Raw genomic sequence first — 25,921 nt, forward strand, 5'->3', positions numbered from 1 at the left:
TTAAAAATTTTTAGGTGTGGGATTTACATTTTGTGGACTATATATTTAAAATTGGAGGTATTAGAAAAGTGTTAAAGCGGAACTAAACTTCAAGAAATAAAAATGCACAGTACCAAAGTCTTTTCTGCTAAACAAAAACAAATGTCTTTCCCCAGCAATTACTTATTATTTATGTACAATGTAATACACATGTGCCAAATAATGGACAATCTCGATTTATAAGTCCAGGCAAGCAATAAATCTTCACTGCACAAGTGGTACACCATTAGTGGCCTCCCAATGGCCAAAGAGAATGACTATGAACCTAGAAAAAGCAGAAGAAAAAAGGGGTGATGGAGGCCAGACTGGTGACTGGCAGCAAAATTACACAGCACTGGATTAGTGCACATTTGTAGTGCAAGGACACTATTGGTAATGATACTGTACACATTACGGCCAGCACACAACCTACCACTTAGTTCCGCTTTTTAAACCTTTGTTATTTAAAAAATGAGCCATCTCTGTCTCATTGTACACGTCTTCCTTAACACTCGGTCCTACAGGCACAACAAGAAGTGAGAAGAAGGGAAATCTCTTTACTACTCTATCTACAATGTGGATGGTGTTTTGGGGATAATTTTTAGGTACGCAAAGCATATTTGCACATTATGTTCTCTTACCTACAAAGCAACATCCTCCAGCGATGTGTGGACAGTGGTCTTTTTTATTGCTGCCATTTCCATCTTCTCCTGGTCTTCTGTCTTGGCAGCCTACAGCATCCTGGTTGGCTGGACCTGGATAAGGTAATCCCTGTGTTTGCATATGAGAATTATTTTGTCTACTTTATCCTAGCAAAGAATTGTGTTGTGACCATACACTAGGTTGCACATGCACTGGCCAGTGTTTAGTAGATACAGAAAACAAAATACAGATAAAGAAAATTGTGCTGACACCCTGGGAAAAGTGCCTAAATCACAGAAGTGACTTAACACAGCCTCTTCCTTCATAAATACTAGGTTTCGAAAAACCTACCTCAATTTTGCTGTGATCCTTGCAGTGGGGAGGGAGGACTTGGATACAACTTTAATACATCCTTGGTTCCAGGAAATATACCATTGACATTAAATGCTCTTTAATGTATTCATTACAAGATGGCCAATGCCTAAATGCACACTACTAATATCTTAGAATCAATATATGTGAAACGTTTAATTCTACATTTAATTCTCCATTTGAAGTACATGGATAAGATGCATTGCCCATTTGACCTGATTCATAACAAAAGTGTATAAATGAGCTGCTTTAAGATGCCTGACTCAAGTTAGTAAACAGAAGACATCATACTTTTCTATTAACACCTAATTTTCATTGATTCAAATAAGCAATGCACAGAATGTCTTATTAATACGGTGGATTTACATGCGTCCCAGTATTCATTGCTGCACCTGCTAAGTGCTGCTGCTACACAAAGTAACACAAAGCAGAGATAAATATGTCTGGTGTAGTTGCCAATGCATAGCTTCCTCCATGCATTATATCATATTTCTACTGATGGCTGAGTACTACAGCTGGAGACAGGCAGTTGGGTGCCTTCCCAGAGGATCAAAGTATATGTCGCTATATCTGCCCTAAGGCTGTCACTTGTCTGTTCTATTCCTCTTACACAAGATCATATTCTAAACCCATGCTTGTCATTTATAGTGGACTGTACATACTGTACAAGATCCTAGTCCAAAGGCTTTGGAGCAGCAAGAATGAAAGTTACATACTTTTTACTGTAGCCACCTGACTTGTAAGGAGCACAGCCAATAATGTGACCATTGATCATTTTTACAAATTATAAATAGTCAGACATTGCAAGAAGTCAATAAATCACATGCATTAACAATTTTTTTTTGTATGTTAACATGAGTTGTGTTAAGGCAAACCATTCATATGAATGACAATATAATTAAAATTATGTATAACAACAAATCAGTGAATTTGGGAAGGGGGACAAAAAGGAGGCTATAAAACAGAACAAGCAGGAGCCTGATGAACCAACCTGGTTCCATGAAAGAACATTACCGAGAGATGATGGTGTCTGTATGAATGGAAGTCTTAGTCAATTAATGGACTATTTCTATGCAGAGATGTAAATGGCTTTGCTTTCTGGTGATGAATAGAAATTCAGAGCCCACTCCTCCACCTCCCATCTATAAGCCATCCCATGAGGGACCTTTTTATACGTCGCAGCCCCCATCTATTATTCCAACACATTACACCAATTACTGCACTTCATTACAATATAGGTCATATTCTTTTTACTAACGATTTTGGGATTTCATAAAAGAAAAAGATCTACACATGCATATTTAATATGTGATATCAAAGAAAGTCTCCAATATTTTTATAGCCTGTAAACAAATGATAGATAGCATTTCTTGTTTTATTTGAAATCACAGTACAAAAGAAAAATAATGCAATTTTTATGAAGTATGTGTCATTCAGCCAATGTACAAGGACTATGGATGCTGAACTATCAAAATACAATGTAGCTGTTATTAGAAAATATTCATGTCTTCTGCAGTAAGGGGAGAATGTGTTTTTTTAAAGTGCCTGTCCTTGCATTACAAAACCTATTGTAATGTTGTTCCTGGCAGATGCATGAAGGACAATGTCCTGTGATTGAGGGTAATGAAGACACTAAAGGATTTTACATTATTGGGTTAATTCATTACAACTGTTGTGCAAACTAAACCTAAACATGCTAAGCCATTATGTTGACACCCATCTGAGACAACTCTTTTCAACATAGAAGATTAAAACCCTTTCTCTAAACTTTCCCATACTGTTTAAAAGTGATCTGCATGCTAAATGTCTGCAATCACTTGCAAATAAATATAGAGATCACTTCACTTGGAGCTCTTTTACTTTGCTACAAACACAAATCACAGACTTGACACAAAACTTTTTCATTTACAGTCTCGGGTGGAACTAATGTTCCGTCTAAAAGATCAGGCAGGTCATTATTGCAGGAAGGGGTAGGCGATGTCCCTTTTGCAACAACCTGCCTGATGGCCCCAGGTTTCCAGGCGCATGCACAGTGTCAAGTGCTTGGAATGAACAAACAGAAAAGTTATCCCAGTCTGGCTTATCAAGATGGCTGAAGTTTTGTTCCGCTTTAACATTCTGGCATTGTAAAGCATATTTCCAAATAAATAGCATTTTGTAATTATTGGCACATCTCTTGTTCAGTTTAAGTAAGAAAATTATGCAATCAACCCCCAAAAAGTTAGACTTGCAATACCTTTGGCTTATACAATAGCTTGAATAATTTAAGATATGTAAAAATAACATTCATTAATCTGGCTCTATTTTTCCTGTATGGCAAAATCAAAATCAGGTTTGTAAGATAATGCTTGATCAGCTTGAGATGTGCACTGTTTGCACACAATGTCATTTAGCTGATATGACATTCCTAAAGTTTTATTATTCCTTGCTCTGTGGCAAGATGCATTATCATCCTGAAAAATAACTTCATCATAATCAAACCTACTTTGCATTGAAGGAATGACTGTCCAAAATTGTAATGAATACATGTGCATTTACTGTAGAGGTAACAACTGCCATCACCCCAAGTACATGAAATTTGGTTGTTTTCTTTGGGCTGTCATCTTTATATATTTCATTGGATTGGCACTAAACAAAAGTTCCAGCATTGGGTCTGATTTATTAAAGCTCTTTAAGGCTGGAGAGAATATACTTTCAGCAGTAAAGCTGAGTGATCTAGCAAACCTGGAATGGATCTGGTCCAGGATAAAAAACATTTGCTAACAAATAGCTAATGACTTTTAAGAAATCCTTTACAGGTTTGCTGTAACCCAGCTTCACTGCTGAAAGTGTATTCTCTCCAGCCTTGGAGAGCTTTAATAAATCAAGCCCATTATCTCAATGAGCAATGCAGAAGAGTCATCAATGAATAAAAATGTAATCCAATCACCTCTATGTCTGCTTTTCTTTAGTCCACTGTAACCTTTTTAACTTCTGTTTAGATGATAATGATGGTTTACATTTGGCGTTTTTGGCTGTATGTAAATCCCATTACAGTTCATTCATAAACACTCATGTTTCTGACCATTTAATGTCTCATTTTTTTAGTTGTGCATTCGCAATTTTTCCAAGCCTGACGCTTTGATATCTTTCCTGATCTACCTAAATATTTTCCTTTTCTAAATTACCAGGCGATTCCATACTTTTTATATTGCTGGCTGATTCCATATTATTCTTTTCATGGGTTTAACAAAACATGTGGCATTATTACACAAAGTAAGTTAATTTTTGGAGGTATGATTTACAACACTAGAATGTTCAACTGTTCTGTGTTCTATCTGTAATTTGTTTTTTTTTTAATTAATAAAGTTAACCAGCCAATTAAACATTCTGAAAAAGCAGTGATTCCATAATTCCTGCTAGGGGCTGTCCAAGAACCTCTTTTCCCGTCAATATCCAATTTTATGTCCCCCATCCACCATCATCATTCTAATAAGACTTCAATAATAGGAACAACATTTAATATAATTAAAATAATACACTAAACCATAAGAAAATAAAGTTAAATATATTTTAATAAATTGGGTCATTTGACTACCTAACAATTTTTTTTTTAATTACTGAAACATATCCCTAGATTTTGAGCATTCAGAAACACATCCAACCTTTACTGAAACTATGTTCAGAGTTGTTGGAATTTATTCTACATTTTCCCTGCCCCTAAACTTGATGGCGACTGAGTTCATTGTGTTGCTGACCCATCATACAAAAAAAAGTCAGAATAGTAAGTAGCAGTGTGCTCGCAGCGCAACACATAAGTGGCAACATCAGGACTTTTTATGATAACACAATGTACTTACAAATTTCAAAAGGAAGGTATTTTCCCGAAGGGCTCCAATACACCCAGCAAAGCCCAGGATGAACATCACCCCTCCTACTACCAGAAAAAGCCAGACAGGATCAAATCCCCCTAAGTCTGTAATAGAGGAGATGTTGGAGAGCACACCCTGTAGGGGAAAGAAAATATATGGTTAATAATAAGGTACACCAATACATACACAATGCATAAATGTTTATGTATTGTTTATATTAAAGCATAGTAAATCTGTCCATTTATTCATTTTAATTACATATATTTATCGGCTAGAATATATCTAATGCCCAAAAGTTCCCGGATGCTCTAATATGTTAATTCCAACGCTTCCAGATAGTGTTGAGATCTGCCTCATGCTTCCTATATCATCTGTTAAACTACAACTACAATGGACACCCTTACTCATCAAAAGGAAGACACAAGAGGTAGAAAAAATTGGCACTACCTGGAAAGGTTTACATCTGCGCACGATTTCTCAAACTGGAAAGCTGTTGTTTTACTTTTGGAAGTGTCTATGTGACAACAAGTTGAAGAAAACATTTCAAGGCACACCAAAACTGGCTAGTTAAAAAAGTTTTTTTTTTTTAAATAATTTTTATTCTTTAAATGTTTTTTTTTTTGCTTTAAATAAAGTAATCAAGCAATCACTTTAAACCACTATTTAAAACACTTAAAATGCCCATAAAATGCTTACATTCCAGCCAAACGTTAGAATCATACCACAGTAACAGCTTCTTCTGTGCTACATACAGTATGAATCAGCAGCTTTCTATAAGTGATTCAGTGATCTAAAAAGGATGTCATTCTTCATCAATCCTATATTCTTTGCAAAAATCACTGGCATCTCATCACTCTTGCAATCAGGACGATTTAATCATACAAGTGACAAAAGGGAGCTCAGAATAGTCCATTCAACAGGCATTAGTGACTTTTTTTTAAATGTATATTTAAACTAAAATTATCTATAAATTCTTCTAGTTTAATTTTAGGCATCAACAGTGAATAAATTTAGTCACTGTTTATGGAACACTCCATACAGGTCAGCTGCTTCCCATGAGTGTTTGTAGTGATCTAAATGGGATGCTGCCCTGTAAAAAAACAGAATCAGGCTTGCAGAGTGAGCAAGTTTGACAGCAGACAGACCAAAAGGTACTGTGTTAGCCTAAAGGTCAATTACTATTACCGCAATGCAACCACAACAAGTGGTACAATGCATATTGTAAATATTGTGAATAGCCGCCTAGACAGTAAAGAACCTGTGCATCTGTCCACTGTGTTGCAAACAAGAATTCAGGCATTGAAGTGCATTGACTGTCCATTGAAAATGAATCACCGTTTTCATTAGCAGTCCACTGAGCAGACTGGGGGCGTGGGCCACCCCCATTACATGTGCCTAAAATCTATCCCTACGCTTATTGCAAATGAATAAGTCAGTGGCCTTAAACATGACAGGAAAGTCTAAACTCCCATCCATTATACTTCATCCAGGACTTAATAGGCAACCCAGCCAGGATCAGAAATAAAATGACAGAAATTGTACTTTTAGAAAACAAATCCCCAATGTTTAATTATATTACCATGCATTATCTTTAAATTAGCCATGGTACTGAAAATAATTTACCACCCACAAGTCCATTCAACAATATTCAATTCAATATTTCAAATCATTAAAGAAATGTATATATAGATAAAAAAAAAAAAACCATCAGGTTTTTGTAGCCAACACATAGCCCCATTTAATTTTTTCATAGTAGTTTGATGTGCTGGCTTTGTTGTTTTCTGCTTATGAAGGTTTGTTTTGCTGTCTGTGTTACCAATAGGGGGATTTAGCCAGAAATGAAAAATCAAAATATCTACTATTGTCATTAGAGCAGAAGCTAAGAGAAAATATTCCAGTAGGGCCTTTCCTTCACTCAGATTTCACTTGATTTCCTGAACAGGAAGTATACAGCAATCCCCCCTATCAGACAAAATGAAAAAAATAATACATTGGCTAATTATATATATTTATATAATCTCTTGGCCTATCTATATGGAAAACAGAGCTTGGCATCAAATCTTAAAAGTCTGCAAGGAATAGCCAGTTTATGCTGAATGTGTAAACTGCTTGGGATCTGTGTCTCTTTCTCACACCTCATTACTTCCCCTTTATTCTAAATTCAGAAAAGTGCACTCAGCCAAAGCTATATTCTGAAGTTACTGACTGTAAAAAAGAAGTCTGTACTCCTGACAGATACATAAATACTTAAACACATGAAGAAATTTGTGAGAGGATTTTTATCTCTAGCCACGGTTTACAGACGTGCTATTCCACAGAACAACCTAAGCAGAGAATAGGAAGAAAAACCCAGAAAAAAGAGGGTAGAGGATATATAAAATTTATAAGTAGAAATACAGCTGTTTTCCTGGCACAGAGCACACTATGGGGGCCATGGAAACATATAATACTGGTGAGGTACAATTTACTAAGTGCAGCAAAAATCTAAAGTACACAGACTATATGCATTATAGAAATTATTTCTGAAATGACAGTAAGAGAAATCTGCTAGTTGCGCATGGCAACAACATTTTTAAATTTTCCCTGTGATAAAAAAAATAAAATAACAAAAACATTGCACTGATTGCTTTAGTAACAATTCAATTTGGCCCACTTTTCTAAGTTCAGTGCTCCAGATTTCATAATCGTTGACTGCAACTGTGCTACAACTAAAGCCAAGCCGGACAGTCGTAACCTGACTGTAATAACCCAGATTAGGAACATTACAGAAAGAGCCTTCGTTTAAGGTGATGGCTTACTGTTATTTTTTTTGGATAATCACCTGTGTATCCAATGCCTTCACAATAATGAGAAAAATCTCTTATATACAGGTGTGTCTCAATCAATTTATCATCCAAAAGTTTTATTATTTCAGTAATTTAATTTAAAAGGTGAAACTCATATAGTATATATATTAATTACACACAGTGATATATTTCAAGCATTTATTTCTTTTTATTTTGCGGATTAGATAAGGAAAAGCCAAAATTCAGTATTTGAGATAATTAGAATTATACAGACCAAATAAAAGATTTTTATTACAGAAATGTTCGCCTACTGAAAAGTCTGTTCTTATATGCACTCATTATTTGGTCAGCCTTTTGCTTGAATTAGTGAATAAATGCAGTGTAGCATAGCCTGTGGCACTGTTGAGGTGTTATAGAAGCCCAGGATGCTTTGAAGCCTAAAGCTTGTCTGCATTTTTGGGTCCCATCTTTCTCTTGACAATAGCCCATAAATTCTCGGAGGGGTTTACGTCAGACAGGTTTGCTGGCCAATCAAGCACAGTCATACCATAGTGATTAAATCATGTGTTGGTTGGCTGGCAGTGTGGGCAGGTGTTGCTGGAAAATTGAATCAGCATCTCCATAAAGCTTGTCAGCAGAGGGAAGCAGGGTCACAAGGGACCAACACTAGCAGACGACACAGCTCTCCAAATCATCATTGACTGTAAAAACCTCACACTGGACCTCAAGCAACTTGGTATCTGTGCTGGTCCACTCCTGCTTCAGACTCTGTGACCTTAATTTCCAAATAGAATGCAAAATTTACTTTTATCTGAAAAGAGAACTTTGGACCACTGAGCAACAGTCAGTCCACTCTGTTTTTACCTTAGTCCAGGTAAGACGCTTCTGACATTAACTCTGGTTTAGAAGTGGCATGACACAAAGTAATTGTAGCCCATGTCCCAGATACGTCTGTGTGTGGCTTCTCAAAGTATTGATTACAGCCACAGTCCTCTCTTTGTGAATCTCCCCAAAATTGTGAGCTGTGCTTCACAATCCTCTCAAGGCTGCGATTATCCCTGTTGCTTATGTACCTTTTTCTGCCAAATTCTGACCTTCACCTCCACTTTCCATTATTTTGCTTGGATACAGCACTCTGCGGACAGTCAGCTTCTTTAGCAATGACCTTTTGTGGCTTCCCTTCCTTGTGGAGGGTGTCAATGATTGTTTTCTGGACAACTGTCAAGTCTGCAGTCTTTCACATGATTATGTGGCCTAATGAACCAGACTGAGAGACTGTTTAAAGGCTCAGGACACCTTTGGTGTTTTCGGTTAATTAGCTAAGTGGTATGAGACACCATGGCATGATTTATTAAAACTCTCCAAGGCTGGAGAGGATACACTTTCATCAGTGAAGCCGGGTGATCCAGCAAACCTGGAATGGATTTCTTCACAGTCATTTGCTCTTTGCTAGCTAATGTTTTGAATCCTGCACTAGATCCATTACAGGTTTGATGGATCACCTATCATATTGTACTTTTTAAAAAAATATATTAAAATTTTCTGAAATACTTAATTTTGGGTTTCATTATCTATACACAATCAGCAGAATTTCAGACAATTTAGTAAATTTATTAAAAAGAAAAAACTAAAATATCACATTTACATGTTCAGTGTTTAGAGTTTTTACAAAAATATTTGAGTGAATGTGTGATAAATTAAATTGATTGGACAAGATTTGGAAATGCACACACCTCTTTACATAAGACCTCATGTTTGCATATCAGAGCAAGAACCAAGGAACAAAGGAGGTCAAAGGAACTGCCTGCAGGACTGCATGATTGTTGCAAAGCACAGATCAGGAAAACACTACAAAAGTGGCTTCCATAATTCTCAAATGGAGGAAGTTTGGCACAACCAGAACTTTTCCAAGAGCTGGTCATGTGGCCAAACTGAGCAATTGTGGGAGAAGTGTCTAAGTGAAAGAGGTCACCAAGAACCCGAGGGGTACTCTGTCTGAGCTCTGGAGATCCTGTGTGGGGATGGGACAAAGTTCCTAAAAGACATCATAACTGTAACCCACCACCGATCTGGACTTTATGGTAGAATTGTTAAGACAGAATCCCGTCAGTCCAAAACACATGAAACCCTGCTTGGAGTTTGCAACAAAAAAAGCACCTGAAGGACTCTCAGACTGTGAGGAACAAGATGCTCTGGTCTGATGAAATCAAGACTCAAATGTTCTCTAGCAGAAATTTTTCAGTAAATGTCAATTCAAATCACCAAATTCAATAAGTTAAATAAAAAATGTCCTCTTGCCAAGAGAACGTGCTCTACTTTATTTTAGTAAATCAACTCCTTTATGAAAGCAAGGTTAACAGCTGTAATTTACGTAACATTTGAAGGCTCTATCCACACTTATGAGAATGTTAACTACTAACATGTATTTTGTACAGTGTTACTATGTGTTGTAACTAGTGTGTTTATTTCTTTACAATACATGTACTGCGCACATGATTGTGGTGCTCACATAACAAGGTATGTGTGTATACATACAGTACATCATGTGTGTTGTACCTAGACGTTAAGGTGGAAAAGTCATTTTAAAAAGTTTATGACCATGTGCTCTAATACAAAGGACTTGTGTGTTTGTAAAAACTGTAGGGAATACAGTTACAATATCAATTGGGTACAACGAGCAGTATAGAAATGCTTACAATGTACACAGTAAATACATTCCTGCTTCTGAAATCCCAGCATATTTTAATCTTAGTTGACCCATATATTCCTGCAAAAGATGACAAGCCGTCCCCTTTAGTATTAGTTTGCAAAATGATCAAACACCTCAGAAGATAACTCGCCCTGCAGGCTACATAGTGATTCTGCTGCGGCTTAATACAAAAACAGAATATCCTAACATCACAGAGAAAGTTGGAGGCAAAAATAGTTCTTAGGTACAAGAGTAACATTCTCTGAATTTCCTACAGCTATGCATTTATATTCAACTATTAACTTGGGAGTACAAATTTAATTTAAAGATAAAAAATGTAATTTAATTAAAATGCATGCCCTTGGTGTGTCTTGGGTTTAAACTGAATACAGCACCTGGATCCATACAGGTAGGCTGTTAAAGTTTTATTCATTTACAGTGATTTACTAGATATATGTGCAAGGGCTTGATATAAACAAAAATGTGGTTTTAAGTTAAAAAAAAAAAAAGTTTACTGATCTATCTATATCTGAATATATGTCTGCTTCTAGGCACCCATGTGTACTCATAATATGCTGAACCTGAAAGATTGAAAATTTCCCCTATTTCACAGGACATTGGTGCTATTATGCATAGTTAGGTGATGAAGTGTTAGAGCTGTACAGGTAAGAAAAAAAATATTCTGCAATTAAAAGCTTATCTGCTGCTTAAAGAAAACCCTTCTTAAAGCAAAAGCAATTCTTTAGCTATTTAAAGCAAAAAACAATAAGTCACTTTTGGCCCCTAATTATAAAAAAGTGAATCAGACATTCCCGCAATTATTCCCCTATTTTATCAATACAGCCCTTTGAGTTGGTTAAAGTGCTATGGGCAAGTGAATCAGTTTTCCCATTTCAGATACTTATATGTACTGTAAAAGAATTATGTTCTTAAAAGTAATAAAGTGTTGCAAATCTAACAGAGCAGAGAGGAAATTTTGACTTTAATTCCAGTTTTACCTTCATAGCACATTCAGGAAAAATAAACTGATAAGAATACAAGTCCCCCTCCTTGGTTAAAGTACAGTCACATTCTAAAGCCTGACAGAACAAGTTTGAGGAAACATTTTTATGTCTCCTACTTTTAGGGATTTCAACATGGTTCAGGTTTTTGTAGAGCACTAGCTGAATTTGATGTAACTAGAACAGACAAATAATGGAACTCAGCCATACTATTCTGCCTCAAAGGAGAAAAGTAAATGGATGGGAAATAATCTGAAACTGCTAAGGAAATCAATAAAGAGCCACAAAAACATCAGGCTGTGTAATTTATTCTTTACTTTTTTTTGTCCTTTTAATAAAATAATTTCCCTTAGTTTTCAGATATGTAACTTCTGCCAATAATACAGATTATTTAATCAGCACTTTTTTGCAACTGGTTATTATTTCTTGTTCACACTTGTATAGCCAACCCAATAAAATAATACATTTCAATATATTTTGGTGGCACCTATTCTGTTTCTAATCACACATCAGTGTATTTGACTCAAAACCGGGTTATTGGAGCACTATGTGCTAACAGGAGTAGTTTTCCATCACTAGAGCCAGCAGTGACACAAGCTCTGGCACCTAAACCAACATACCAAGAAGCATTTTTTTTTTGTTTGTTTTACGGTTACAAATGTGAAATAAAATATTGAGATTATTGGCAAATTAACTTACATAAGATTACTGATATCAGGTCAACAAAGAACAAGTGCAATAACGTTAGAGGAAGCTACTTCCTCTTCCTTACTACTGTGTCTAATGGATATCCAGCCATGCTCACAACACATAGGTTAAGGGATGTGTTGTGACCAATAATGTGAGTGCAAAAAAACTTTTCATAAAAAAAAAAAAAAAATTGTGACATGTTTTAAGTAACAATTGTCTATGATATCTGAGAATGGTTATCTTTAATCTACTACAGGAAACCAGTTGCTGGAAAAGATTTACCTGAGACACATGAAAAGTCCATCTGCCAATTGTGTACTCTACTAACTGGTCGTACAATTTTTGTGACTGGAAGGCCCAAAAACTCAGCACATGGGAATGCTTTCTGCCCTTAGAATTATTTTTCTTGGACAGAAAGTAATTGGAAATCCAATTAGATTTAATTATTCTATTAGGTTAATACACACACTGTTCATTGTAAAGAATAAAACCTTTAGCATATTATGGTAAAAAGAGAGCTTAATCACGTCCAAGAAGCCTCCCTTTTAGAGCAAATATTGTAAAAATTGTTTCCTAAGGTTCTCACTCCAGAAGCTTCTATATTGAAATCTGGGTGTCTCGGCATAACAACTGCTATGATACTCATTTAAAATTTCCTAGCTCTACATTTATATTACCAGCATTTACAATAATTACAGTATGTAGACATTTCAGTTCCTTTATTACAAAAGGGTAGTATAGAAAGTAGTTTTTTTTAACATAAAATCCAACAAAAGAACTAATTCTTATTTTTTAGCCAACAGGAACCTGAAAGCTACAAGTACGCGACATAATATATATATGTTAAAAAAGAGAGATGAAGATTGATTAAAATTGTAATACATACCTTTTCACTCCATGCCCATAGGCCAACTCCAAGAAAAGCTATCCCCAGAAACTGGAACAAAAAAAAAAGGACGTTAATTGCATTTTTTTTATCCACATACACATAAATACAGTTCAAAACACTGTGTTTGGATAGGCATCGAGCCGTGTCTGACTGATGTGGATTAGCACTTGTACGTGTGTTTCTGCATGTGTGTTTATCAGCCCTATTACGATGCACAGGTAATGCCACTTAAGAAGAAATCTACTTTCAGTGAATTTATTCTTTGCAATTTTTGGCCATCCACGTGCATTTTCATTGTATTTAGGTGCATAGCTATGCTCTGGGATTCCATTAACTTTAGTGGACACTCACAATAAGATGTAAGTGTTATGATGGTAATTTTACACTAGGGTCACAAGTCTGTGAAAGCCTAGCCATAACAGCTAAAGTAACTTCTTCAACATCCTAAATTTAAATCATAGGATTTGACCCACTTTGTGGCTGGAAGAGGCTCCACTTTTCTGGGAAGGCTTGTGAAGTGTCTGTAAGAATTTTTAGAAAAAAGAGTTTTGGGAGGTCAGGTACTGATGCTGGACAAGACAATCTGACATTCCAATTCATCCCAAAGGTGTTACGTAGAGTTGTGGTCAGGGCTCTGTGCAGGTCACTTGAGCTCCATCACACCAGACATATCACTCCATAACTTTGTCCACAGGAGCACAATCATTCGGGAACACAGGAGGGCCTTTCCAAAACTGTGGGAAAATAACTTATTACTGCTTTATTTAGAATTTCTCAACTTTGAACACCTTTTGCTCTTGATATATCATGCATTTTGGTTGTGAAAACATAAAAAAGGACTTCAGGGAGTCAAAGCATGTAGATGTTTATAGAAATATGTATTCTGCAATGCTAAAGAGCAGGGATAAAATATTGAGGATGAGAGAAGCCTAATGACATCATTCTCTCAAGATGGAAGACTAGAGGCTTTCTTCAAGGGAAAGAAAACCTGCCTTATGTTGCCTTTCTTATGGATAATATTGGTAACACGTCCTACTTGTACCAGCCAGGTGCTAACTAGCTTCTAAAGACTAGGAGGTAATGGGAGTCTATATTTGTATATACATAAATATTGTGTGATATTTACACACATCATAAAATAATATTTTGTTGGACAGCATTTTAATTTTAGGGTGATGTAGGGCTTACTGTGGTCAGGTGCTATGATTAGTTTTAGAGACAAAAACTACACTACAGTCACTCCTATGGCTGTACTTCTCTGCTTGGTTAAGGCTACCATCAGCACAGAAAAGCTCTAAAAGTGAACATCACTAAAAATAAATGTGTCTTGTAAACACATTATAAATGTGTCTTATAAATGAGTCTATGTAACTTAATACCAATTTTGTCTTTAGTTTTGCTAAGAGAAAAGCAGGTTGTTATTGGCTGCACCTATTAGGGAGATTCCTCTTCATTTCCTATCCATAGGAAGCAACAGGAAAGGGAATTTCTGTCCCCAGTACAGCCCTTCCTAGTAAGGGCCCCCATCAGATTTCCTCAGCCATTGCTGTGATAAGAGCTCAATATTTCCCTTTGATTTATGTTTTGGTGACTATCGTTACTATGTTTTTTTCTATACAAAAACACTTTATGAAATAATAAGTTAGGTTACAGGATTGTCAGGAAAAGCAGCCCTTGTGAATCATTTCTATGCCCACACCCAGCAGCACTGGGAGATAATTCAATATTCTCTAACAATTTCTGTCATATTGATTAGGCATTTTGGCTTTAACCTTAAAGAATTATGTTAGGAGCACTGGATCATTGTTAAAGATGTCATTGCATAATACAAGAGTCTTGTTTTTACACATTTACCCAGATGCATTGATCTACAGAAAAAGACACAGTTTAAAGCTTACAAATATCTAACTTGGGAAAAACAGATGCAAGTTTCAAGTTGGTAACAAAACGTGTAAATGTCATTCAAAACAAGCAAATTATAGAGCCAATAATTATCTATGTGCCATAATACCTGATATAAATTAGCCTTTTGCAAAAAAGTGACAGCACTCACTCACTGTTTCAGCCTCACGCACCGAGAATAATGCCTTAAACATAGCAGAACAAAAATTCATTTAATTTAAAGTAAATCTGTGCCAATCATTCATTTACAAAAAATGTAATTACATTTGTGAATGTAAATGTACAGAGGCCATGGAATACTTATTTATGTTCTGCCTTCTACAGTGTAATTTAAGCTCTGGTCTATCCCCACCCAACTTACCTAATGGTCAATAAATGGTACAGGGATGAGGGAGTGAAGGAAAAAGGGATCTGGCCCCAGTTCTGAGGTTCACTATTAAAGACACCCATTGCATAACACATGGTCTGCATTTTGGGGGTTCCAAAGGAACATACAGGTATAATTTAATTGAAATGCAAAAAAGAAATGCTAGACAGTAACACAATGGGCCTGATTTATAAAAGCTCTCTAAGATTGTAGAGGATAACTGGGTGATCCAGCAAACCTGAAATAGATCTAGTGCAGGATTGAAAACATTTGCTAACAAATAGCAAACAACTTAAGAAATCCATTTCAGGTTTGCTGGATCACCCAGCTTCACTGATGAAAGTGTACAACACAATGTCTGTGATAAAAATCTGATGATGATTGGTTGTAATGATATACTGCTCATCTTGTATCATGTTACTACAAGAAAACCAAGAGAAATTTGAGGTTTGCCACTTCTGACCATCATCTAAAAAAAGCTAATTACTAAGCCACTATTAGATGTAATACGAGTTACTAACCTTGAAACATGAAGCAAGATTTTGAAGAGGATAGGTGAGCAATGACAATCTACATATTTCCTCAGTGCAGGAATCTTTAAATAACCTCAAGCCAGGTTAATAAAAAATGAATAACAAAAATTAGGAATATAGTCCAATATACACGGCCTTCCAAAAAAAGTCCCTAAACCTGTGTGGGCAGTTTTGTGATATGCAGTTTTTACCTTCTCAGATCTATGCTCAGCAATGATTTGCCCTCTAAAAACTATGCTCATCTATCTACAGTGAGAGAAAGAAGTATTTGATCCCCTGCTGATTTTGTACGTTTGCCCTCTAAGTATTTGATCCCTTATCAACCAGCAAGATTTCAGGCTCCCAGGTGTCTTTACTGCATGTAGGTAACGTGCTGAGATTAGGAGCACCCTCTGTAAGGGAGTGCTCCTAATCCAAGCTTGTTACAGTACCTGTATAAAATACACCTGTCCACAGAAGCAATCAATCAATCAGATTCCAAACTAGTGACCATGGCCAAGACCAAAGAGCTGTCGAAGGATGTCAGGGACAAGATTGTAGACCTACACAAGGCTGGACTGGGCTAAAAGACTATCGCCAAGAAGCTTGGTGAGAGGTCCACAACAGTTGGCTCGATAATTCCCAAATGGAATAAACACAAAATCACTGTCAATCTCCCTTGGTCTGGTGCTCCATGCAAGATCTCGCCTTGTGGAGTTGTAATGACCATGAGGCCCTGGAGTGGCCTAGCCAGTCTCCAGACTGGTTGATAGGGGATGAAATACTATTTTCACTCATTACAATTCACATCAAGCTCTGATGATTTTGAGCACTGGGTTTTTGAGGGTTCTTTTGTTGTTATACTGTCTCTCACAGCTACAATAAACCTACCGTTATAATTATAGGTTATTTCTTTGTCAGAGGGCAAACATACAAAATCAACAGGGGATCAAATACTTCTTTCCCTCACTGTAAATGACAAAGTTTTTCTAGGAATGGATTTTTTTCTTCCTTGATGGCAAGGTCATATTTCAAGATGTTAATGCCAGGATTTACTGGGTTTAAAATGTGAAGGAGTGGTTAAAGAGAATGGGAATTGATTTTCACACATGGATTGGCAACCACAGAGATCAGACCCTAACCCCACAGGGAATCCTGGGATGTGATGGAGAAGACCTTATGCAGCAGTCTAACTTTCCTATCATCAAAAATAAAAAGTAATGCAATTGGACAGAAATAATTGTGCAACTGCATAAGCATAACAAAACACCACAAAATGCCATTATCAAAATATGGTCCAAACAATATTATAGTGGGTGACTTTCTTTTTAGACAGACAGTGTAGTTTACAGATTTCAACAACTATACTGTTCAACAACTACTATGATGTTTCTTTTATGGTTTCTATTCAACTGTATATCCACCCAAGGCTTAAAAAATTCAGCACAGTGTTTGAACACCAAAAGAAGAATAAAAAAGATGAAGGAACAGTACTGAACACTAAACACCATTCATAGGCATACAGTTCCATTTGAAACCGGCCATTGTTGCTAAAATTCTCCAGTTAGAACTACAACCAACAGCATAGTTTTGATTTAGACATTTCCCCTTCAAGGAAACGGAAAAAGCTGGGAACATTTTTAGACATGAAACCACTGGCATGAGTTTTTAGTCATGTAATTCTGCAGTTTATTAGCTTCTCACACTGCCAAAAGTAAATATCTCAAAGGCTTTAACAGAATATACAATAGAAACTCATGAGACAAACAAAAATAAAGGCACAAGACACAACATGATTTTAGTAATATCTATGAACCTAATACCAATTTGGATTATTGTTATTTAGCAGGGAAATCAATTTGGTAGTATTGCAAGGTACAGGGATGTAAAACTCATACTGTATTCTGGGCAGACCTTTCAGTAAAATTCTGTTTATTTAACATGGTACAAAAACATGAACATTCCACTTTAAGGAGGAAGAAGGTGAACAGGCAGAAAACCCTGATTTCAGCTCACCTCTGGGATAGTGGTGCGCTTGGTGTTCTAAATTCATCAATAATGACTCTTGTGCATTATCCATAGACACCAGATGGATATAAAACATAATACAGATGATAACTACTGTCCATGGGTACCAATTTTGCATCTAAACACCCTACCAGCTGGGTGTCACTAATTTTGAAATGAAGTTTAGGTACTTACACTGCTTGCATTTATAAAAAAAAATGTCATGTATTAATAGCGAGAGCTTCATTTCTTTGGGTCTTTTATATCTGCCTGGAGCTCAGCTTTAACTGATAACATATGTACAATGATTACACAGTCACATCATATGTAGGTGTTATTTATCTATATGGAATAACTTAGGGTTCCATAAGTGCAGTAGTGATAATGTCTGCTGATTTTTACAATTACGATATTTGCTCAGTGACCAAGACACTACCTGCTTGGGATTGTACATTTATCCTGTGTTTGTTCTTCAGATGCTGTGGTTTTTGTCTACATTCCAAGAGCATAATGGTGAGAAATAGTGGCTGACCAGAATGGTTCTTTAATGTGTACAAGTCTGCCTATAGGAGTGTAGAGTGATATTAGGCTGACAGTTCCATTAGAAGCACAGACCAATGTGAAAACATAAAAGTACACTGTAAAGCTTTGTATATTTGTGCTACATAAATACAGTATGAAAACAAAAACTGCATCAGCAACTACTATTAAGGCAAAATTTAAAGCAGACTTTAAAGGACAAATGAAACTGTAGATTTTGGTTAAAAGAAGCTGAACAAAATGAAAATCTTAGTTGTCTAGTTGTCTTTTTTCTAGTGCCCAAAATTTACTTCCTGGAGCTTTTGATCTGATGTTAGTGAAGATACAATGACTGTGATTGTCATTGGTATGGCTTATCGGCCATTTACAGTGTTGTTGTTACCAGTGGGATGATACCACTGAGGACAGGTACCATAGCAACCAATAAAGTAAAAAGAACAGTGCTGATACATCTCATGCTTCAGTTTTAACAGTACCTATAAAAAGATATTGAAGATATAAAAGAAAAACATGCCCAAAAAAAAAGAAAGTGCTGGATCTTGTGCATGCAAGTAGTCCACACTTTTAACACACTAGGAGACATTTAACATTTGTGTTCACATGCACACATTGTTCTTGCAGTGCCACTGAAATGATGACCCTCCATGTCAAAAATGATCTGACAGACAAATATATCTTTGATCAACATTCTACTACATAACATACATAACATCTACTACAATCTAGTCAAATAAAAATATTAGTAGCATATAGCTAGCATTAGTCCTGTCCCTTTCTCTACTGTGTGGAGGGCAGACCATATCACTGCAATACCATAAAAAAAAAGATTTAGGACTGGGGAAGATAGTTACCCTGCAACACTAGACATGAAATATAAGACTGGAGAAGATAGTTACCCTCCAACACGATACATGAATTATAAGACTAGGGGAAGATAGTTACCCTGCAACACGAAACATGAATCATCGTACTGGGGAAGATAGTTACCTTGCAACACGATACATGAAATATAAGACTGGGGACGATAGTTACCCTGCCTTACGATACATGAAATATAGGACTGGTAGGACTGGGGAAGATAGTTACCTTGCAACACGATACATGAAATATAAGACTGGGGACGATAGTTACCCTGCCTTACGATACATGAAATATAGGAATGGGGAAGATAGTTACCCTGCCTTACGATACATGAAATATAGAACTGGGGAAGATAGTTACCCTGCCTTACGATAAATGAAATATAGGACTGGGGAAGATAGTTACCCTGCCTTACGGTACATAAAATATAGGACTGGGGAAGATAGTTACTCTGCAACACAATACATGAAATATAAGACTGGGATAGTTACCTTGCAATACCATTAATACAAAATATATAAGGCAGTCTAAATAGTTGTTGTGCAAAACCTCACATGAACGATAAGACGACGTACTGAGTTACCCTGCCTATAAAATATAAGACAGGGTAGATAGTTAAAGAAGGAGTATGAGTTTACCCTGCTGCTTCATAGTATAAGCAAGATATGTTTGTATTTGATTTGCTCATGAAGTGTCACGACTTGAAAATAGCTGGAAACCACCTAGGTAAGTTATATGTCTTTTTTTGTGACACTTCAACAGGATGTGCATAAAATACATGTCAATCTACTGCCAGGTAGTGTTCTGGAACAAGTGCCAAAACAAAATCATAAAACTAGTGTGTGATCTCTTGAACTAAAGCAGCAGAGTGTTCAGCTCTGCTTATTGCCTCTACAAGGCATTTGGTAAAGTTATTTTCGAGGAGTAATTTGATGGGTTTAATTTACTGTTTATATCATTATGGCTGCGAGGAGGTTTTCAAAAATAGAAATGCATATTTGAAGTGCTTTCAGGCATCAAGTAAGTATGCATAATTATTTTTTTATTCAAATTCATGAAGAGAAGGTTGATACTGTTCCTGCATGAAGGGAAATCAGTTTTCTGCTAATATCTCTGTTATTTCTCAAAAGCATAAGGATTCACTCTCATTGTCTCAACATACACAAAAATACAAAAGTGAAATGATAAATTGATGTGGCCTGGTTGGTCACCTAGGGACTGCAACATTGCCTTTTCTTACTGTGTCAGCTTACTGGCCTGCAAAATCATTGAAGTAGCATTTACATATTTACTTTAAAGGTACATGTCAGTCAAAATTTAAAAAAAAAAAAAAAAACCCTAAGGTCCATACAAGCATCAAAGGCTACCTGAAACAATTCCTTAAATTGTCAGCTAGAATTCACTGTAGTGTACCAGTTTACCCTGTACTTCATTTTTGTGATCTGGGAAACAACATCGGTAATACACAGGAACAACACTCAAATGCACACACCACAGACTACTTGTTTTTTCTATTATACAGAAGGAGTAATTTTAATTATAAATGTCAGTATTCATATTTTTTTTTCTGCCAGACCTTTTGTTGCTAGCTTGGCTAGTCACTGACTTTGTAGCGCTGTCCTCCCTTTCTAACCCTGTTTGGGCATGTACCTATGTGGCTGCAAACTGGTTATCAGCCTGCAGTGAGACGTCCCCACCACTGGAGGCTCCGGTGAAGAATAAGCCAATACTTAAGACACCCCGCACCTCAAGACACACCTAGAGTCAATCAAACAGGGTAATAGGAAATTCTCCTACTGTTGCTGTTAGAAATATGATTATAAGATTTCTTTTTCATTTCCTATAAACAATGAAAATACCCACTGACCCTAATATCTTCTTTGAACCACAATCTTTCTCTTTGTGTATTGGAAATGAAAAGAATGTGAGGTGTTTGCATTACAAAATCAGGAAAGCAATCTGGAGATACACAACTCTAAAAAAGAAAAATAGGAAAACAACAACTATAAAACTTTTTAAGGATCGTACATGTTACTGGGTGTGGTACCAAACACTAACAAGTGATGTGTGTTGGTATGCAGTGGAATGGCATCTCAATGAAGCTTAACAGAATTGACATGCACTGTAAACAAAATATACTGCATGCACTTTTTTTGTTTTGTGTGGACCCCATTACATAGTAATACACTTCTGTGCGGCTTTGCTATTGCAGTCACATGAATGGGAACCGTTCCTAGAGCACTAAACAAGTAGAGAAGTATGTTTGATTTAAGTGAACTTCCCAAAGTTCAAAGGAAAGGGAGCTCCAGAAACAACCACTTAAAAGTAAGCTGTCAGATTTTTTTTATGTAAAAAAATATTCTTTTTCTGTGTGTTTTGTTGTAAGAGAGAATACTAGGTAGCTAGAGGACTAGCCAGGCTACTGTTTGCTTTGTTTATTTGGCAACCTGGTGCTACAATAAAGTACATAACATAAAGTGTACAGAACGTAACAGCAAAACACACACAACATATTTCCTTCACATGCATGTAAATCTGTTTTTCTGTATGGCAGCACCAAAGTTAACCTGTTCCTTTTCATTCATGTGCAAAATACAGATTCTCTTTTTATAATGAAAAAAAAAACAGAAAAAAAAGAATAAAAAGAATAGTTGGTTCTTCCTTCCCCATGTTTTCTTCAACCTCACAACCAACACTAGGTTCTGCTTCCCTTGCCCTCTTCCAAGGTCCTAGGGAGTGGAAATGAAGAAGACAGGTATGCTCTGGAAAATGAAAGAATAAATGCGTGCTGTTATGTAGCACTTATCTGGAAAAAATGGTGAGAAGATAAATAACCTTTGGGTCATCTTTGTTCTTTCCATATAAGAAATATGAGATGCTAGTATGTTTTTTCCCAATCATGTAAAATATATTCCATACAGGTGTGATTAGTGACTGTTCATAGCACTGACACAGCAGATTAGGAATATAAACAATCATTGCCCAAAGCTCAAGTTTTCATTCCATGAGTGTGGAGTACATCTGCGTGCACAGGATGCATAACATGTGCCTCCACCTGCTGTGTATAAAAAGTGTATGTAGCCATCACATTCCAGTGCTTGTTATGCCAGTGAAATATTGAAAGGGAAAGTCTGGCTGCTATGGAAACACAGACTTGTCAAAAACATTTTATAGATGAGGCCAATGTCCCTATTTACGTGCATTATCTAGTTCTTGCTATAACTGATATAATGCCAGGTCTGCATTGTAATAATCAAATGACTCCAAGAATAATATTGTAGTACTGTAAATTCCATATATTAGGTATATTTGGAACTGGTCAAATAGACACAAACTTTTGAGATACACATACAGTTAGGTCCAAAAATATTTGGACCGAGACAACTATTTTCTAATTTTCGTTCTGTACATTACCACAATTAATTGTAAATGAAACAACTCAGATGCAGTTGAACTGCAGACTTTCAGCTTTAATTCAGTGGGTTAAACAAAAAGATTGCATAAAAATGAGAGGAACTAAAGCCTTTTTGTTACACAATCACTTCATTTCAGGGCCTCAAAAGTAATTGGACTCAAAGGCTTTTTCATGGGACTGGTGTGGGCAATTCCTTCCTTATGTCATTATCAATTAAGCAGATAAAAGGCCTGGAGTTGATTTGGGGGGGGGGGTGCACTTGTATGTGCAAGATTTTGCTGTGAACAGACAACATGCAGTCCAAGGAGCTCTCCATGCACGAGACACAAGCCATCCTTAAGCTGCAAAAACAGAAAAACCCATCTGAGAAATTGCTACAATATTAGGAGTGGCAAAATCTATAGTTTGGTACATCATGAGAAAGAAACAAAGCCCCGGTGAACGTCAAACGACCTGGACATCCACGGAAGACAACAGTGATGGATGATCGCAGAATCATTTCCATGGTGAAGAGAAACCCCTTCACAACAGCCAACCAAGTGAACAACACTCTCCAGGATGTAGGCTTATCGATATCCAAGTCTACCATAAAGAGAAGACTGCATGAAAGTAAATACAGAGGGTGCACTGCAAGGTGCAAGCCACTCATAAGCCTCAAGAATAGAAAGCCTAGATTGGACTTTGCTCAAAAACATCTAAAAAAGCCAGCACAGTTCTGGAAAAACATACTTTGGACAGATGAAACCACGATCAACCTTTACCAGAATGATGGCAAAAAAAAGTATGGAGAAAGCATGGAACAGCTCATGATCCAAAGCATACCACATCTGTAAAACATAGCGGAGGCAGTGTGATGGCTTGGGCGTGCATGGCTGCCATGGCACTGAGACACTAGTGTTTATCCATGATGTGAAACAGGACAGAAGCAGCCGAATGAATTCTGAGGTGTTCAGAGACATACTGTCTGCTCAAATCCACATAAATGCAGTCACATTGATTGGGAGGCATTTCATAATACAGATGGACAATGACCCAAAACATACAGCCAAAGCAACCCAGAAGTTTATTAAAGCAAAGAAGTGGAATATTCTTGAATGGTCAAGTCAGTCACCTGATCTAAACCCAATTGAGCATGCATTTCACTTGTTGAAGACTAAACTTCAGACAGAAAGGCCCACAAACAAACAGCAAATGAAAGCCGATGCAGTAAAGGCCTGGCAGAGCATTAAAAAGGAGGAAACCCAGCATCTGGTGATGTCCATGAGTTCAAGACTACAGGCTGTCACTGCCAGCAAAAGAGTTTTCTACCAAATATTAGAAATGAAAATTTTATTTTCAGCTTTTCAATTTGTCCAATTACTTTTGAGCCCCTGAATTGAAGTGATTGTGTTTTAAAAAAAAGCCTTTAGTTCCTTACATTTTTATGCAATCTTTTTGTTCAACCCACTGAATTAAAGCTGAAAGTCTGCAGTTCAACTGCATCTGAGTTGTTTCATTTAAAATTATTTGTGGTAATGTACAGAACCAAAATTAGAAAAAAGTTGTCTCTGTCAATATCTGAAAATGCTAAGCTGGCTCCGGAATCCCCTGGGGCATGCATCCTATCCTCAGGAGGACGCTGCTGCAGCACACCTTAACGAGTTGGTGACATTCGTCGGGTATGTACCCTTACCTTCATTAATGCCCCTTCTTATGCTCTCTTAGACTTACTGCACACGCAACAGTACTTACTATTTACTTTTTTATGTGCCTTAGGCTGGGTCTACATGAACGGTTTTAAAAACGCATATAAACGTTCCTACCACTTTTCACGCATTTTTATGCACTTTTAAAAACCTTTTTTAAGCTTAATTTTAAAATGCTAAAAAACTTTTATAAATGCCTATGACACGTTTTACCTCGAATTGCCGCGATTTTACATAAGCGTTTATAAAAGTTTTACTTTTAACCCTGTTTAGGGAATGAATACAGGGGTACATAAAACCCCTTACTCATTCCCTGAAAGGGTTAAAATATGTGTAAAAAAATTGGACGAGGCTTTAATGTTAAATTATTTTATTAAATGTGTGTGTGTGTGTGTGTGTGTTTGTATAACTAAACTTTTTTTTTTTTTTTTTTTGCAGGTTATCCCAATGACAGGATGGATTCCCAGGGCTGCAATCCTGACATGAGCACAGCCATGTGAATCCTCCTGACAGTGAGGGATCGCAGGGCATTAGGGGTTAAATGAGGACAAGGCTCTCCATTCTCCCCTAGTGTTCTGTGATTGGCTGAGGTTTTACGTTTCTCAGCCATTCAGCACTAGACATGAATGGGGAGCCTTGTGCCCATTCATCTCTAGCGCTCTGTGATTGGCTAAGAAATAGGAAACCCTGATGACAGCTCAAGAATCATCAGGATTTCCCTTTCCTCAGCCAATCAGGGAGCAGAGCAGTCAGCGGAGCTCTGCTATGCTGACAGCTCCGCTGCCCTGATTGCTCCCGCAGCCCTAGAGGAGCTGTGACATGTTCTCATGTCAGCGATGCCTCACTGTCAGGAGGATTCCCAGAGCTGTGCTCATGTCATGATTGCAGCCATGGGAATCCTCCTGTCATTGGGATAACCTGTAAAAAAAAAAAAAGTTTAGTTACACAAACACACACACATTTAATAAAATAATTTAACATTAAAGCCTCGTCCTATTTTTTACATATATTTTAACCCTTTCAGGGAATGAGTAAGGGTTTTTATGTACCCCTGTACTCATTCCTCAGGGTGGGGTGGTGGAGATCTGGGAGTCTCCTTATTAAAGGGGGCTTCCAGAGTCCAAAGTTCTGCTAAAAACGTTTATAAAAGCCCCGATTGTTTTCAATGAAAGCTTTCGTAAAAAGCTTAAAAAAGCCTTTATTGAGTTCAATAGAAGCGGTTTCAAGCGTTTTCATGCGTTTATCCAGCATTTTAATTTTTTAAATGTTGCAAGCAACGTTTAAGATAACGCTCAAAAACGTGCCTGAAGGAAACGTCCTGGTGTAGATTAGCCCATTGGAGTGCATGGGGACTTCAAACATGGGCTTTAAAAAGCATCAGGTTAAACGCTGGGGAAACAGTCCGTGTAGACTAAGCCTTACTTCAATATTAGCCAATAATTAGTACTCCAATTTAAACATGGAAATTATAGTCAATACATTATGGATGATACTGGGTCAATACTTAGTACTCTTGATGATATACTATCTAGCAACTTTTTTTTTACCATTTATTTAAGATTCCATTACTGTGGGATCCCTTTACTTACCAATACGTTGGATGGATGGGCCATTTAGGCGACCCACATCTCTACTTCTCTGACATACTCCTGAGACCAGGTAACTTTCTATTCATATTTTAAAAATTTCTTTCT

General features: G+C 36.8%; 1 protein-coding gene across 6 annotated transcripts in view; it reads right to left on the reverse strand.

Annotated features, from left to right (window-relative positions):
• Positions 1-25,921, reverse strand: part of TSPAN5 (tetraspanin 5) — a 73,465-nt gene that overhangs the window by 14,807 nt on the left and 32,737 nt on the right. For all 6 annotated transcript variants that reach the window (XM_072405593.1, XM_072405592.1, XM_072405595.1 and 3 more), the window contains 2 exons: positions 12,936-12,986; positions 4,872-5,018 (listed from right to left, as the gene is read on the reverse strand). In XM_072405593.1, the coding sequence (XP_072261694.1) occupies positions 4,872-5,018; positions 12,936-12,986 (198 nt within the window). The remainder of the gene's footprint in view (positions 1-4,871; positions 5,019-12,935; positions 12,987-25,921) is intronic.

Source organism: Pyxicephalus adspersus, chromosome 3 (genome assembly GCF_032062135.1).
Source record: "Pyxicephalus adspersus chromosome 3, UCB_Pads_2.0, whole genome shotgun sequence".
NCBI lineage: Eukaryota > Metazoa > Chordata > Amphibia > Anura > Pyxicephalidae > Pyxicephalus > Pyxicephalus adspersus.